This window comes from Rhamphochromis longiceps, linkage group LG12 (genome assembly GCF_057381845.1).
Source record: "Rhamphochromis longiceps isolate RC_006_pf linkage group LG12, R_longiceps_female_GT1.1, whole genome shotgun sequence".
NCBI lineage: Eukaryota > Metazoa > Chordata > Actinopteri > Cichliformes > Cichlidae > Rhamphochromis > Rhamphochromis longiceps.
In genome coordinates this window covers 45,354,122-45,372,155 of record NC_140568.1, presented here as the reverse complement: position 1 = coordinate 45,372,155, position 18,034 = coordinate 45,354,122, and the positions used below count along the sequence as shown (strand labels likewise).

At 47.0% G+C, this 18,034-nt stretch overlaps 1 protein-coding gene across 1 annotated transcript; it reads right to left on the bottom strand.

Moving 5' to 3' along the window:
* Nucleotides 1-5,485: 5,485 nt before the first annotated feature.
* LOC146658250 (protein FAM240B) lies at nucleotides 5,486-13,181 on the bottom strand. The gene is made up of 3 exons (XM_085427106.1): nucleotides 13,121-13,181; nucleotides 11,241-11,362; nucleotides 5,486-6,147 (listed from the first exon to the last, which is right to left on the bottom strand). Exons 2-3 carry the CDS (start codon nucleotides 11,360-11,362, stop codon nucleotides 6,036-6,038), a joined length of 234 nt encoding a protein of 77 aa, XP_085283232.1. The 5' UTR covers nucleotides 13,121-13,181; the 3' UTR covers nucleotides 5,486-6,035.
* Between the last annotated feature and the right edge of the window lie 4,853 nt (nucleotides 13,182-18,034).

Genomic DNA, 18,034 nt, shown 5'->3' with positions numbered 1-18,034 from the left:
CATTCACTTCACCAGATGCACCTTGTTTCTTTTCCTCACCTTTGATTGGGTGTGGTGCTTGGCCTTAATCGCACTCACCTGTCACTCGTTATATAAGGACTGCACTCACCTACCCCTCACTCTTTCTTCACTCCCACATGGGGCGGCAGCTGAGGTGAGTTTCTCTTTGAGTCTCCTGAGTTCATGTATCATTTTGAGTTACTTAAATCATACTTTATGTCCTTTTTAGAGAGAGCAGTCCATGTGTGTCTTTCTTTCCTTTATCCGTTATACAATAAAACAACAAAACCTGCAAATGATTGATGACTGCTTATTTTCATTCTAATCGGATGAGCCCATGATGACGACTACTGAAACCCTGAACCTTCCTTCCTCCAAAACATGGTCCTCCGAGCCGGAGTAGCGTCAGCGTCATGGATTCACAGCAGCCATTGACCGAAGATTTGAGACGTTCCGGTCGTGATAGTCGACCTCCGGCCCACCTGCAGCAGTATGACGTTCAGTATCCTGGAAGTAGAAGTGCTCGATGTGATACAGAGAGTCAAACAGAATGCCAGCATAGTGACACAGACACACATGGGCTGCAGGATCCTGATGGAGAGTCAGAAAGACAACCAGAGACATCGCCTGCTCCTTTACCCACCAATCAAGATGAGGTGATGAGGGAACTCCTGATGACAATGAGGGAGATTAGGCAAATCATGATTCAGTTATCTCCTCCCCATTCTCGCAGTTCCTCCAGATCTTCAATTCACATTGTCTCTGATGAAAGCAAATCCTCTGTTTGCGGTTTACAAGCCATTCCCCAAACACATCAGCAACATGAGCAGTTCCCAGTGATTGATCCAGCAACATGTCAATCACCCTCTCAGCCCCCCCAGGTTAGCCGTCACTCTGGTGCAGTTCTGGCTGCTAGCCCTCCTTTCCCTAATTCAACAATATTAGATGCTGCAGTTCCTTCAAGTGGTTTGCCTAGACCAGTTTTTCCTACACCAGATGAGACTCCTTTTAATTTCCTGGCCACGCCACTGCAAGGTCCCCACCAGATTTCATGTGTTCAACCTGCTGTTCCTCTAGATGAAGACCCCGCTCAATCTCTCGTTTGCATTCCAGAACCAAGGCAGCACCCTCCTTTAAAGCAGCAACCAGCTACATCTGATGGTTTGCATGCACAAAAACCTTCGGTACCCATTACTGCTAGTTCTAGTCACCCTGTTAGCACTAGAACACATGTGTATAAACTTGAGGGTCCTTCTTTCCCAGACCTTACCAGAGAAGATGAAATCCAGTATAGGCTGTTACGAATGGCCCTTACTAACCTGCTTGACCCTCATGAGACAGAGCATTTCAAATATCATGTCCTTCTTGATCACCTGAAAGTAGACCAAGCTAAACGGTTAGCTATTTCCTTTTCCTATGCTCCTGACCCATACACTCAAGCCATCAAAGCTCTTGATGAGCGTTATGGGCAACCAAGACAGCTAGCATTGAAAGAGCTACGGAATATACTGGAGCTTCCTCCTATCAGAGCAGGTGATGGTCGGACTCTGGACAACTTTGCTCTTCGTGTGCAAGCTTTAGTTGGCTTGCTTAGCACTATGGGTGATCAAGGACAGACAGAACTAAATTGTGGCTCCCATGTCGATCGCCTACTTGAAAAGTTGCCCGCAGAGCATTCCAGTCGCTTCAAACGGCACATTTACAGGGAACAAGGAGATATGATGTATGACTTACCTTTGTTCTCATCCTGGTTGCAAATGGAATGCAAGTGTCAACCAAGAAAGGACAGTCCTGTTTCATCCTTTAACCAGCCACGACCTGCCCATAAGTACACCTCTCCACTCACAACAATATTACATGGAACAAATGCATCCAATCCTGTACAGGCAGCACAACCAATCATAATGACTAAGGCTAGATGTGCATATTGCTGCTCACCTGAACACCACATTAGCAAGTGCCCTGAGTTCATTAACAAGACAAAGGATGAGAAAATAAACTGGATAAAGAGAAACAAACGGTGTTGGCGTTGTGCTAGAACTCATCAGGCTGCGAAGTGTGATCTGAGGAAAGCATGTGCCACCTGCATGGAAAGACATCTACAGATCCTATGTGAGGTGAATCAGAAACCTAGAACTGAAACTAATCCTGTAGTGAGGACACTGTACTTTGATAGACCTAGCGATCGTCCTAGTGTACTATTAAAGGTTGTGAAAGTGCTCCTGCGTAATGGCAAAAGAACCCTGGAAACATATGCAATACTTGATGATGGCTCCCAACGTACCATGCTTCTGACATCTGCAGCTAAGCATCTCCACCTAACTGGGAAAGCTGAAAAATTATCACTCAGAACTGTCCATCAAGAAGTTGAAACTATTCAAGGGTCTTGTGTAAGTTTCCAGATTTCTCCCATCGCACATCCAGAGAAAACTTACACAATTAATAATGCCTTCGCTACAAGTCACTTAGCACTTTCAGACCACACCTACCCCGTATCCTCTCTTCAACGGAGATACAAGCATCTTCAAGGTTTCCCATTAACCTTCATTAACAAAGCAGCTCCACTACTGCTCATAGGCTCTGATCATACCCACCTTATTACGCCTATTGCACCAGTTAGACATGGACCATTTGGATCTCCTGCAGCAGTCAAAACCCGCTTAGGATGGACACTCCAAGGTCCAATCACAGACTTCCAACCCCAGAGCAGTTCCACGCATGCCCAATGTTTGTTCACATCTTCCAGTTCAGGTTCAGGAGAACCGCTCCAGCACATCCTTGTGTCCGCTGATGGCTCTGAATTCATTCAGCCACCTCATACTCTACCATCAGCAGTACCTATGTCGTCACCGGCAGTGCCACTATCACCAGTTCCACCGCCTGTGGCTGCCATTCCGCCAGTGGTCAGGGCGCTGCCTGCTCCTGCATCACTTGGTCCTGCCTCTGCCAAGCCCCGTACATTGCCCCCAGCACCTGCAAAACTGCCCAACGGTCTGCAGGTCTGGGCCTGCCGCTGCATCCCACGCGGTTGGCATTTGGACCTGCTTTGCCGCAACCGCTGGCTACATGGTCGGCCCCCTGAACTGTCTGGCCTGCATTGTCGACCTCTAGGTCGACCCCCTGAACCTATATTAGACCTGTAGCATGTCTGATTCCTCTGCCCCCGCTTCGTGAAAAAGAGCATCTTTAATCCTTTGAACATATTTCTCAGTAGAAATATGGGGGCGGCTGTTGTAAAGGCTCACCTTTCAGCACATTCACTTCACCAGATGCACCTTGTTTCTTTTCCTCACCTTTGATTGGGTGTGGTGCTTGGCCTTAATCGCACTCACCTGTCACTCGTTATATAAGGACTGCACTCACCTACCCCTCACTCTTTCTTCACTCCCACATGGGGCGGCAGCTGAGGTGAGTTTCTCTTTGAGTCTCCTGAGTTCATGTATCATTTTGAGTTACTTAAATCATACTTTATGTCCTTTTTAGAGAGAGCAGTCCATGTGTGTCTTTCTTTCCTTTATCCGTTATACAATAAAACAACAAAACCTGCAAATGATTGATGACTGCTTATTTTCATTCTAATCGGATGAGCCCATGATGACGACTACTGAAACCCTGAACCTTCCTTCCTCCAAAACACAGTCTGTTCTCTAAAACCTAAAAGAGAATTATGGATTGGATCAACTGGTCCCTAAATGCAATCGACACCCTTTTCTCAACGAGAAGTCTGGGCTCGGGTGAGCCTGAGTGCTGAAGATATCTACCTATGAACCATGATAACAGGGTTCTGATCGGAGCTGGCTTGGCCCTGACTTATCGCAGAATTAAGGAAGCGGAACCAGCTGTTCAAACCCCCACAAGGCTGCCCGCTGGGATTGAAACGATGGGAGAGGCGTGAGTTTCTCAAAATGGGCTCATTGAGTGCAGCACAGATAAGATCTTGGAGAGGCTACGGCTGCTGTGAATACTCAGAATAAGATCTCTGACTGCAGACTGGATACATCTCGGAGAAGCTCACTGCGGTCGTGAGTTCTCAGTTTTCCAGGGAAAATTAATACAAAAAACACGAGACTAGACAAGGACATAAGAGGCTAAGCAGGGAAGATAAGGGAGAGGAGGAGGAGAGGAGAAAAGTGCGACCGCCTTCGTCAAGAGCAAGAGCAGAATCGGCTCTTTGAGCACAAGAATGACAACATCACAGAACGCAAGTATGGCGAAGCTCGCGGCTCTCCAACGGGAGATTGAGAGACCAGTGTTGGACTGTAGAACAGCTTTGAAATTCATATGAGTTGTTCGCACTAAAGTAAAAGCACCATCACTTCATGCGGAGACCCCTTTGGCGCCAGCGGCGGCCTCAAGGCTGGAGCTGAACAACAACACCCTGATAACGACTGTGTTGAGTCTGTTCTTCCCATTCCATGTAAGGCCACCTGGGTTGGCTGGAAGACTGTTTAGTTAGCCTGGCAGGGTGAAGGACACTGTCTCAGCTGAACTATGGACACGCACACACAGACATATACACTGATATGCACACACTCATCCCCCCTCCCTTTCCAAACGCCTTCGACGCTTATTCCCTTCCGATGCTGACGGGGATCAAGGAGACCAGCGCACGCAGGCCCGGATGTGCTGTCTAAGTCGGCGGTCTCTCACCTTTACCCCCCCTGTTGCTTGTCATGTGTTTCTTTGGTGTATTAAGAGTTTTTTCATGTGCAGAGGTGTTTTTTTCTGTTCTCAAACTGATCTCCCTGTTGGAGCTCAGTCTGGGGGCAGTTATTTTTTTTCTTTTTTTCTTTTTTTTAAACATTTATTTATTGGTTTTAACCGGTTTTACACGATGCACCGTGAGCAAAAATAAATAAATAAATAAATAAATAAATAAATAATAAAATTAAATAAATAAATAAAAACAAAACCACAACATACACACATTTTTTTCTCCTTATCTTTCCTCATCTGGTGCTTTTTCCATTGTTATACCTCTCTGTCCTGTCTTCCCCATGTGATGTTTGTGTAATGTATGTATGGTCGGAGGGCAATAGGTCGGCAGCCTTATGAAATTTCCCCTTGTGGGACTAATAAAGGTATATCAAATCAAATCAAAATCACTTCACAGCTGGGTTGGATTATTCTATAATAACGTCGTTCATGAGTATGTTCATATCATTATCTACATGTGCGACGTATTTAATAACTAAAGCTGTGTGGTACAGCTGGGGCCCCCTTAAAGCCCCCCCTGCATGCTGCACTGCTGGAAAGAGAAAAAAGCAGAAATTATTATTGTCATTATTTTTAAATATATGTGTTTATAAATAAGTCTAAAGTTTCCAAAATAAAGAAAAAAACACTGGTGGGGAAAAAGTCACTATGACTTCCTAAACATATGTTAAACAGAAACAACGCCCCCTGGTGGCCAAAGTCTTAAATTCTGCAGAGAATAATTCATAAAATTAACTTTTTTATGCTTCTGTAGAAAAACAACTGAAAACTTAAAAAGTTTGTATTTGTGAAGCTGCTGTGAGAAAACTTGAAATGACTGAAGAGTGAATTTAAAATATTTAATAGTTGTTTTTATTTCAGTTACGTTCCAAACACTGACCCAGCTCTGCTGTTTGCTGGTGTTGAAGGGGACTGATGGTTTTGTCACTAATGGTCACTTATAGATTATTTATTGGTTCACACGCTGCATGTGGCCGGCGTCGGAAACTCCTTCATGTTCCCACCTTTACTGGACTGAACGTTCAGCCCCTCCTCGAGGTTTGTTCCTGTTTGTCCAGCAGATGGCGCCATGTTGGCGGTCAGAGGCTTCAGAGTGAGTCTCAGTGATCTTTACACCTGCTGCAGAATCAGCACAGCCTGACACTGCTGGCTCTGATGCACTGATGTGTTTGAGATGCAGGAAATAAAACAGAACGTTCAAACTCTGACTCTGAATGAATCACAGACGTGTCTATTTTCCAGCTCTTTATTTCTCTCACACAGCAGCAGGAGGAGACGCGGTTGTTGGCTCAGCAGCTCTACGGCGAGTTATCGGGGGCTCAGGTCTGGTCAGCTGACGGCTCCATCTTCATCTTCCTCATGTAGTTGTCATTGAGGTTCTTCAGGTGTTTGGTTCGGTTCTCCAGACGGACCAGCCACTCCCCCCTCAGCCTGAAACACACAGGAAGGACGGTTACATTACATCATGCCAGCGCATCACATGACACCATGTAGTCAAACTCCACCCCCATCTTGCTGTTACACACACTGCACGTGCTCAGCAGTGGTTCTGCAGACCTACAAAGGTCACGCAGGTTTGTGACCTTTTATAAACCACCTGCTTCAGCTTTCGGTTTTCGTTCTTATGGTTCCGGCCTTAAAGCTACCGTGTCAGGGTGAGCGTCATCATATTCATTAACAGTATTTTAAGAGGATCTGATCGTAACAGCGATGCCTGGAGGTGGTCGGTGGCGTGCAGCAGTGCTGAGGTCAGAGCTTCAGAGCTTAATGAGCTCTGAGTCTGCAGCAGATCTGGTGTCCTGGTGACAGCTGCGGCGTTATCGCTGTCGCATCAGCGCTTTTATTTCACCAACACCCACGAGCGTGCTCGCCTGTCTCTGTGAGGCTCGATGAAGAAAGAACACCTCGTGCTGCTTTCTTCTTCTTCTGTTTGGCTGCACGTCACAGACAAATCCTTCACCTTCAGTCTCAGTACTTGACTTCCCTTACAGTGCTCACAGATACGATTTCACCTGAAGGACCTCTGAAGGTTTCATCTAAATAAGTTCAAACAGTATTTCTGCTCAGGTTTTGTTGCTTCTGCATCTGTTTTCATTCTCTGTGCTGCAGTTTTCATCTTTATTGACAGAAACTACTGGAACACTGCTCTGTGCCAAAGAAACTGAGCTGCACCGCGTCCGATTCAACTCTCTGACCGGATGTTATTGGCTGCTGATGTCACTGATGGGATGTTATTGGCTGCTGATGTCACTGATGGGATGTTATTGGCTGCTGATGTCACTGATGGGATGTTATTGGCTGCTGTCTGTAGGAAGAAGGCGTTTCTCCTTAAAGATGGTGGAGAGGTCAAATCATCACAAGTTGCCAGCCTGCCAGTCCAAACTTTTTTCTGGTCCTTCCTTTGGGACACACCTGAGGACAGAGGCTGTTTGAGGGGTCAGGGTGTACGTTATGTCACTGAAAGGCTTCACAACCACAGGTGCACAAACGTGCGGCAGACAGGAAGCGACTCCAGGACACAAAGGCAAAGAAATAACAGACGTTCGTCTGTGAGGCGTCACATGTTTGAGTGTAACCCAACCCTCGCCATCAGCTGTCCTCACCAGCTCTTTGTCGCCTTCCTGTCAAGTTTTTCGGATTATTCCATTTGTCCTGATAATCTTCCTGATGTCAGCCGAGGCAGACAGACGGACAGGTAGGCATCTCGCTCCTCTGCACCAGGAGCAGATTTTTTTACGGGTTGTATGGAAGCCCCAAACGCAATTTCATTGTTCTTGACAATGACAATAAATAAATACTTGACTTGACCAACGCTTTAAGACCTTCATCTGACACAAAGGTGTTGCTGAAGCAGCATCAGAGTGATTCAAGTCCAGCCCGGCTCACTGGTTTAGGTTAGCATTTCTCCTTTCAGCGTGCTGAGCACCGCCACTATGACGTCTCTTATCCACAGAAGTGCCAGCGACTCATCCAGAACCAGTTTCACACATTTTCACCAAAACATGTGGGGTCATTGCTCCAGGCTCAGTACTGCACCACAGTGACATCACTGAGTGTCTCACTATGATTGGCAGATGTCCTCTTCAGGTCGTCTCCTGGTGCACCTCTTGTTCTGCACCGGCTGTTTGCATGTGCTTCACTCTGAGATCACCACGAACCTCAAAGTTGTGGGTCCTGAATCACCAGTGTGACGCAGCGGTGCAGGAGGCGGTGCAGAGGTGCAGCTAAATTATAATCAGCCAGGCTAAGGTCTGGGATCTGCAGCGAGGACCTGCAGGATGAAGCTAACCTGTCAGCTGATCAGGAACAAAACGAAATGATTTAGAGAAGCCAGAGAGTCACGTTCAGCATTTTTCTCCTCCTCTGCTAAATATAATTAATATGACTGCAGCCACTTCCTGTGCTGTTGATGAGCTGCTTCTTCTACAACATCTGCTGCTATGACTGTGGCCATTCAGGCTCCTCTACTACTGCTACACCCTCTGCTTAGACTTAGACCTAAACACTACCACAGCGTCTGTAACTCCTCCCATTTCTGCAGCTTCTGCTCCCACTGCAGTGGGTCTACTAACCACAGGGTTTGTGGTTCAGTCCCTGGATCCTCCAGCTGCATGTTGAAGTGTCCTTGGGCAAACACTCCACCCTCAGGTGCCTCCATCAGAGCGTGAGTGTGAAGGTTTGGATAAAAGTTCTTCGGCACTGAAATACCCTTCCATGAACGAGAGCTCTGCTCTCCTGTGCTAGTCCAGCACGTCCACGCCTGCGATGACCTCTGTGTGTTTTACTGTTACAACCTCTCCTCCTGCTAACGCTTCGACTCCTCAGCTTCTACCTGAACTTTAAATTTAGTTTTACTTGTTTGGTGTTTGAGCTGCAGGCGAGGGGTGGAGGAGCACCGTCTAAAGAGGTGCCGCCTTATATCTGAGCTCCTGAAGCTGTGGAGGAGCTGTGATGATGTCACGGGTTCATGGCTCATCACTGTGTTTAATCTGATCCAAGTTTTCTTTCAGTTTTCATGAATGAATGTTTTTTTAAATGCAGATGTTTTGAAAATAAATGAATCTATTAAACGAGTGTGGAGGAACAATATAACTTGATTTAATTATAGATAAGTTTAGCTCTTGTAATTATGCACTCATATGTATTTTTATGCTCCATGGAGCTGTGGAGCTAACACTAATATCAGGACACTCTGGCCTCACACTGTGGACACGTCAGCAGAGAAAAGCCCCCACAGATCCTCACTGATGGACTCGCTGCAGCTCATTGAGAAAAGCAGAAACTGAGCGTGCTGAGCTTCACGTCGATGTCCTTTCATGAAACAAAATTAGTTTTGGCTTCAGCGACGCAGACGCACAGACCGAAGCATCCGTTAGATGATTATTAATATCAGAATATCTTCTAAATTCAGCTGCTGTGTCTGTGCTCGCGGCCGGCCTCCGTCACTCATCGCTCCGAGATTATCACCTCGGTGCTTCGCAGCACATTTTTCCAGCCCCTGCTCAGATCACACATAACGTACACAATTAGCGCGGACTAGAGTCGGGGTTAGAGGCAGCGGGGAGCCAGATAGCTGTGGAGTCGGGGGGTGCATGGTAATAGATAGCCGAAGGATTAGGAGATACACGGTAGTGATAGGTGGGGGATTAGGATACAGGGTAATGGATAGCAGAGGGATTACGTGAGATGAACTGAGGTTAAGGGGGGAGGAAGATGAGTGAGAGGGGTTAAGGCGGATAGGGCTAATAGCTGATGTAACATCAGGAGGTCAAGTTTAATAAGAGGATATAAGATAAATCAAAAGAGCAGCAGGACCGGGGCAGGAGGCTCCTCCATCAGTGGCAGCACTGACCTGTTCTGACCTTCTCGCTGAGTCTGAGTCACCGTGCTCACTCTTACCTCCTTCCACCAGGTGTGTTGTGTTAGTCGCTTCCTGTTTTGAACCTGCTCCCAGTTTGTGTCACACCTGTGTGTGAGCTGTGCAGGATGTTAGCCGTGCTGATTCTTGTTCGATGGAGGATTTTGCTTTCCGGCCCCTCACCGTCTCAGCTCACTTTGTTGTCTTGATTAAACAACGGACTGATCAGAAGGACACCCGGGCAGACCCAGGACAGCCTGGAGACAACTTGTCTCTCTCTCGGTTGGTTTGAAGACTCCAGCCCGCCATCGTCCTGTTTCCTTTGCTTCCTTCAGAGCCGGTGAGGCGAGGTCATGTTTCCGCTCATTAGTGCTCATCGTCTCTGACACCTTTAGCAGCCAGACGGTGTTAGAGGCTCGTGTGTTTGTGTTGGTATGTCCTGCAGCTCGCCGAGAGACGAGGCCGTTTGTAATGAGAGGATCTGTTTTTAGATGCGTCTATTTGCCACAAGGTCACATGGCTTCACCGAATGAAACCGCATTCATGCTCAGTTTGGTAACGGACGTCTGGCTCAAAGACCTCAACAGATGAAAGAAAGTGTTTGTAATTTAAGCCTCCACGAGAGACGCAGTGTGTGAATTACAAACAGCACGTTTATCAGGGTGTGTCTGAGGACAGCAGAGCATTCAGTGGGCAGGGAGCTCCAGCTGTCCCATAAAACCCAGTTACACCCAGAGAACAAAGGACAGGCTGAGTGCTGACAGGTAACCAGACCACAGAATAATCAGCGAATCACACAGAGACAAATAAAATGCAAGAAATTAAAGCTGAGAGTGGAACGAACCATGAAAACGAAACCGTTTAGACTGAAGATCAGTGACATTACAAATAAAACAGAAGAGTCCAAAAACCTTTCCACCAGAATAACAGTAACTGAAACCCGTGAGGACGCCAGTCCGTGTGCTCAGGTGGAACAAGCTGCTGAAGCGTCTCACTTTTCTCTGCAGTAAAACACGTGCAGCGAGCGCTCGCTGGTCCCTCACAACGTTTCACCCATCAGCTCAAACTCAAGCTGATGAAAGCCTGTCCATCATACTGTGACCTGACTGTGCAGTCAGTGCATAAACATCACCATAGTCTGGAGTTATTTCCATCAGCCGCTCAGATCTGAACACAAGCGGACCTGCAGTTGTCTCTTTGGCGAGGAAAACAAACTGCCCCTCTCTGTCTCAGCTCACTTTGCCTCCTTTGTCGTCTTGATTAAATAACTGACTGATGAGTAGGAGAGCCGGGCAGACCCAGGACAGCCTGGACACAGTTTGTCTCTCGGTTTAGCAGCTCACATGTACTTTAGAGGGAACGCTGACAACCATCACTGAGTGATATCCATTATCGCTGACTGCGTTTAGCCAGCTAACACAAAGAAAGTCTGGATATGTTTAACCTTTCTGCCAGCCTCATGACAGAAAAGAAGCTGTACGCAAAGATGGAGACAGGTGTGACCTTCAATACAACACTACAAAACTAAAAGTAAACTGAAGAAGAAGAAGATGACTAAACTTGGGTTAGACACAGTTTTTGACTAAATGCTAACCAGAGCCTCACATCATGAAGTTTTATAGAAACATGTTATGCGTTGACCGCTGGGCCGAAGGACGTCACTCACTTTTTGAGTGCGCTCTGGCTCATCCTCTGCTCCTCGCTGTCAGCTTGCTGAGTCTGAGTCTCGATCCTCCTCTCCCAGAACGTCTTAATGAGCTCTCTGTCATGGACCAGAGCCAGGTTCATCTGTAACAGCACGACAGGAGCACACACGCTGTCAACAGCCTGACCTCTGACCTCCATAGAAACACATCGCTGCACATAGTTGACCTTTAACCCCTTCTTCCACTCGGTCCATGATGTCAGCACTCTGCGGTCTTCTTTGGTGTATTTGGGTTCATTATCCTGCTGCAGTGTGAGTCCTTCAAACCCACAGGATGGAGCATGAGCTCCTGCTTCTCCTCGGTCAGGGTGGAGCTTTTAATCTCACCATGTTTCAATCTGCTCCTCACATACAAGGTCTTAAATAATCAGGCCCCATCTTATCTTAATGACCTTGTAGTACCATATCACCCTATTAGAGCACTTCGCTCTCGCTCTGCAGGCCTACTTGTTGTTCCTAGAGTATTTAAAAGTAGAATGGGAGGCAGAGCCTTCAGTTTTCAGGCCCCTCTTCTGTGGAACCAGCTTCCAGTTTGGATTCAGGAGACAGACACTATCTCTACTTTCAAGATTAGGCTTCAAACTTTCCTTTTTGCTAAAGCATATAGTTAGGGCTGGACCAGGTGACCCTGAATCCTCCCTTAGTTATGCTGCAATAGACGGAGGCTGCTGGGGGATTCCCATGATGCATTGAGTTTTTCCTTTCCAGTCTCCTTTCTCACTCACTATGTGTTAACAGACCTCTCTGCATTGAATCATATCTGTTATTAACCTCTGTCTCTCTTCCACAGCATGTCTTTATCCTGTCTTCCTTCTCTCTCCCCAACCAATCACAGCAGATGGCCCCGCCCCTCCCTGAGCCTGGTTCTGCTGGAGGTTTCTTCCTGTTAAAAGGGAGTTTTTCCTTCCCACTGTCGCCAAAGTGCTGCTCATAGGGGGTCATATGATTGTTGGGTTTTTCTCTGTATGTATGATTGTAGGGTCTACCTCACAATATAAAGCACCTTGAGGTGACTGTTGTGATTTGGTGCTGTGTAAATAAAATTGAATTGAATTGAATCTGAACTTCACCCACAGTGTGTATGTAAGGTGAGCATAACAGCTATGATGTCATCCATCTGCTAATGAACCCTGTAGCATTATAACATCCATCCAGCCTGTCCCAGCTGTCATAGGGCAAGAGGTGGTGTACACCTGAACAAGGGCCTCTAAATATGCACATTAGTCAGGATAAAGCAGAGGATCTGCAGCCTTGAGTAAGCTAACATTGTGTATCCTCTTTGGCTGCTCTAATGGAGTAGTTTCAAATTTTTTAGATAAATAAAAAGACGTCAAAACCAGACAAACTATTTCTTAAAATCACATTATGTTAAAATCTGGTAAAGCAAACAACCACATTTGTTGTTATTGTTAGATAAGATAAGATAACCTTTACTAGTCCCGCGTGTGGGAAATTTGTTAATTTGTTGTGTTGTAGAAACAGCAAGCTGCAGTTTATATAAAATAAAACAACCATTGCATCATCAATTACATTAGATTATAGACAAAAATCAGAAATATCAATAAGTTTTGGCTCTAGAAATTGTCAGTACTGTGAAGTTGCTCCCTGTTTCCTCTTTCCGAGCAGCAAACAAGTTTTAATCTATCGAGACGCTGAAACTTTTAAAACTGTATTTCCTCCCTGACCACAAACAGAAGTTAAACAGGACTAAAAACTAAAGACAAACTCTTTCCTGGACTGAAGGTTACAAATTCAAACCTTAAAAATTTAAAATATAAAAATTTTGAAGCATTTTTACTGAAAGTTTAAAGCTGAGAAGAACTGAAGCAAATGGAACAAACCTTTGATCGGAGCTCACGGTGCTTCAGACAAACACTGTCTCTCCCCCCACACCTCTGCACAGGACACACACGAGCCGTCCGTCACACCCTTTATGTAATAACACCCCCCCCCACACACACACACACACACACATCATCTGATTTGATTTCTGTAAATCCTTTACGATGCTGACAAAACATCAGTGTGTGTGTCTGTGCACGTGTGTGTGTGTGTGTGTATCTGTGCACGTGTGTGTGTGTGTGTGTATCTGTGTGTGTGTGAGAGAGACAGTTGGGTGTTAACACATGTTTGACATTTCAGCCCTCTCGGGGCGTGATGCGATGCTGCTGCAGGGTGTTAAACACACACACACACACATGTGTCTGTATTTATATCATTGTGAGGCCTTACACTGACATAATGCATTCCTGGGTCCTTGCATCATATTTGGGTTTTTCCAAAATCATTAGTTTAAGAGCTGAAGGACAAATGGGGGACAAATACTGTGATATAGTTCAGCAGTCGAATAAACAAAGTCTTCGTTATGATGATTATACGCTGCTGGTTTGTAATGTCTAACTGTTCCATGAGTTAATTCCTGGACTGGGCAGGCTTAATTATCTCTACATGTTCAGTGTGTTTGCAGCAATGTCAACATGCATGAGAGCCCACTTATGTTGGTATTAACATCAATCAGCAGCCCAGGGTTAGCGTAGCTAAATGGGTCCATGGTAAAAACATGGTACTTTTACAATGAACAGCTGGTCATCCATGTAGCCTCTCACGCCCCACACTGTTAGTAACACTCAAATAACATCCCAGTTTCACTCAGTGAAGCTGATTCTGCCTGTCAGCACAGTGACCTCACAGCAGTCACATTATTGGTCATGTGATGTCATTAAAAACGCTCCAAAAGGCTCCAACAGCACAAACACAGGCTGTAAACGGCTGTGGGGACTGACTCACTGCTGCAGGTTTCAGCACTATCAGAGACTGAAAAAGTAAGAATAAAAGTGCTGTAAACAAAATGAAGGAACTCAAGTGTGGAGGACCTGCATGCACCTCGCTCCATCACCTCACATTGACTTTGCTCATTTTTGTGGCTGCAAAAGAAAGCCAGAGAGTCACATGACTCTGGCCAACAGAAGGGGAGTGGCCCAGTGTTAGAGCCTTAATTATAAAATTGACTCATTTTGCTCTGTTGTCCAGCAACAACACATTGTGATGTGACACTGAGTGGAGTGACAGGTGATAGAGTCGGGTCCAAAGTAAATCCTGGAAGGAGGCAAAGCTTGTTAAACTTCACCCAAACCACAAAACAAGCTGCAGACAGCACGCGGCCTGCAGACCTGTCATCACCTGTCCGCACTGAACCACACTGAGGTTTTCATCCATTTCAGGACATTAACTGTGAGCTGACTGCAGCCGAGCTCAGGTTTAGGGTGGGGCAGGAGTTAATGAGGCAGCAGATGTAGTTACACTTTTCTGGGTGCAACGGATGGATGTGAGTGGATTTAACGTCCTCTGGGTGGATGGAAACATGACAGGGTGTGCTGGAACAGTAACTCACTCAGTGGAAGAAAACCGAGCCTGGAAGTGATCTGTGTTTATAATGATGTCATGCACAATTCACAACTCTCTGTGTGTGTGTGTGTGTGTGTGTGTGTCTGTGTGTGTGGCAGACAGATATATCCCTTGAAGGAATGCTGTGTGTGCACAAGCAGAAAGTGATCTGCTTTTACAATGATGCCATGAACTTCACAACACATTTTGTGTGTGTGTGTAGATTGTATATCTGTTTCTGTGAGGCCTTGTTGTCTGGTCATCACCTTTTAAAGAGCCGTGTGTTCTCGCTGCGGTTTTGTCACACTGGTCGGCGTGTCTCGGTCACACGCCGTGACATTTGGCGGTGGGCGTGACCCACGGGGGTACAGCGTGCAGGCTTGCTGTAGTGAAGCTTTCAGCGCCTAATGCGTGCTGAATGTCTGGCTGATGCCGTCTTCACAGTGTGAAACAGCGCTGTGAGGTTTCATTTGGGTTCAGTGTAAGCCAATAGCTAACATCTGAGCAGGCCGTCGGTGGACCAGCCTTCTCCCTGTGGTCTGCAGCTATCCTCAGCTGGGCAAAGATCTGCAGGTGAGGAACAGGTGTGCCAGCACCAGCCCTGGGCAGCTACGCCCACTTCTGGGTGGAGGTGAGCACAGTTACCCACATTCATGCTCACTCATACTGTTACACACCGGCCCGAAGCCGGGGTGCAACACAAAAAAAAATAAACCCGATACATAATAACGACAAACAAAAAAAACACACCACGGCAGAATGACGAGTTTGGTTAATTTATTCACTGAACAGGTAGCGAGCTTCAGGGTGGGCGATGCCAAAACAACAAACAAAACACACTAGAAAGAAAAACAGAGCTAACTTACCTCCCACGATTCCAAAACAAAATACAATTCTCTAACCTGTCTCCCTACCCGAAACAGGAAAAAAGAGGGGAATAAAAGAAAACGGCTTCCCACCCCTACAGCTACCAAGCCCAGGTACAACCCTTTTTCAACATTAATATTGCAGCCCCGTGCAGTCACACGCCACGACGGTCCCCAGCCACACAGCTCACGGGGAACCAGGAAAAGTCTCCTCACCGGCCCAGTCCAACCCCTTTTGTAGCTGGCCTCTTTCCTTCCTCCACCAATGGGCGGCCTCCACCTGGAAACAAGCATCGCTGAATACAAATACAAACAATAACAACCCCGTACCACAAATAATGACCCTGGGTCATAACACCCCCCCACCTAAAATCAAGCATCTCATTAGAGAGATGCTAGACCTAGGTCTCCACCCGGGATAGGGCATCGGCCACAATATTATCAGCCCCTCTAAGATGATGGATGTCAATATTAAAGTCCTGCAGCAGCAAAGACCAACGCATGAGACGCTGATTGTTATTCCTCATGCGAGAGAGGAAAACCAAGGGGTTGTGGTCCGTATACACAGCAGTTGGAGCGGGGCTGGAACTGACATACACCTCAAAATGTTGGAGGGCTAAGAGTAACGCTAAAGCTTCCTTCTCGATGGTACTATAATTCACCTGATGTTTATTGAATTTTCTTGAGAAGTAACACACGGGGTGATCAATACCCTGGTCATCCTCCTGCAGGAGTACAGCACCCGCACCATGCGCACTGGCATCCACCTCTAACTTAAACACCCGAGTGAAGTCAGGGGCACCTAACACTGGGGCACTGCACAACAGGGCTTTGGCTGAGTCAAAGGCATCCTGACAATCAGAGTTCCACAAAAACAGGCACGACGGACTTGTCAGGGCTGTCAGAGGAATAACCACGGTGGCGAAATTTTTGCAGAACCCTCGATAATAGCCACACATTCCCAAAAAACGGCGAAGCTGACGCCGCGTAGTTGGTACAGGGAAATCCAAGACGGCCTGGACTTTGGCCATGAGAGGGCGTACCTGCCCCTGTCCCACCTGCTTCCCTAGGTAGGTAACCACAGCTTTGCCAAACTCGCATTTGGCCAAATTGACTGTCAAACAGGCACCCTTCAATCGGACAAGAACCTCCCGTAGCGTCTCCATGTGCTCTAGCCAGGTCAGCGAGTAAACCACAATATCATCTAAGTAGACCTCGCATCCCTGAACACCCAGTAGCACCATGTTCATCAGCCTTTGAAACGTGGCGGGAGCATTTCTCAACCCAAACGGCATCACCGTGTATTGCAGGAAATGGTCTGGTGTCACGAAAGCTGAAATCTCCGCCGCCCGTTGCGACAGGGGCACCTGCCAATAACCTTTCAAAAGATCTAGCTTGGTGACAAATCTGGCTGAGCCCACCCTATCAACACAGTCATCCATACGGGGGAGCGGAAAGGAGTCTGGCTTGGTGATGGCATTTACTTTACAGTAATCATTACAAAAACGTGGGGTTTGATCAGATTTAGGCACCAAGAGGGTAGGAGAGCTCCATGGACTGAAGCTGGGCACCGCAAAACCATTCTCCAACAGGTATTCCACCTCCTTTCTCATGATTGCCCGCTTTCCGGGATTGACCCGATAGGCATGCTGCTTAATGGGCCGGTGTTCGCCAACATCTATATCATGCTCAAGCATAGTGGTCTGAGTCGGCTTGTCACTAAAGAGCACAATATGACCACAGATCAGATTGTAAATATCCTGCCTGTGGGGCTCACCCAAATAAAGCAAATGAGCCTCAAGGTCCTCCAAGATCTTTGAATTCTCCAAGCGGGCCCCTGAGCTGGGTCCCTGGGGTTCACGCAACCCATCCACCTCCGGTTGGTAGGAGGGTGAACCCACCGTCACCACAGGGGAAACAGAGTTAGTCTGGCTCTGGTTCCGGTCCACATATTTCTTGAGCATATTAACATGACAAACCCGGGACTTCTTCCGCCTATCCGGGGTTTTAATCAGGTAATCCGTGTCACTAACTTGGCGCTCGATCTCATACGGACCACTAAAACGAGCTTGGAAACATGAACCCACAATGGGTAAGAGAACTAAAACACGCTCACCAGGCAAAAAGGTGCGCTTGAGGGTCTTCCTATCATACCTCTCTTTCATCTTCTCCTGAGCACCGGAAAGCGACCTGCGCGCCAACTCACATGCAGCGTGCAGCCTCTCCCTAAACGAACTTACATAGTCAAGCACGTTGTGCACGGGCCGCAGCTGGTCGGGCTGCGCGAGCCACCCCTCTTGGAGCAGACGTAGGGGTCCACGCACCGTATGCCCAAAAACCAACGCCGCCGGGCTAAAACCCAGGGACTCTTGTGTGGTCTCTCGAATGGCAAATAGCAATAACGGCAGGCCCACATCCCATTCGGACTCAGTTTCAAAACAGTACTTCCGTAACATGGCCTTCAAGGTCTGATGGAATCGCTCCAAAGCCCCCTGTGTTTCTGGG

Coding starts and splice junctions, on each gene's coding strand:
- LOC146658250 (XM_085427106.1), bottom strand. CDS start 11,362: ATGAACCTGGCTCTGGTCCATGACAGAGAGCTCATTAAGACGTTCTGG. Junction 6,148..11,240: donor AGCCAGAGCGCACTCAAAAA/GTGAGTGACGTC, acceptor TGTGTGTTTCAG/GCTGAGGGGGGAGTGGCTGG.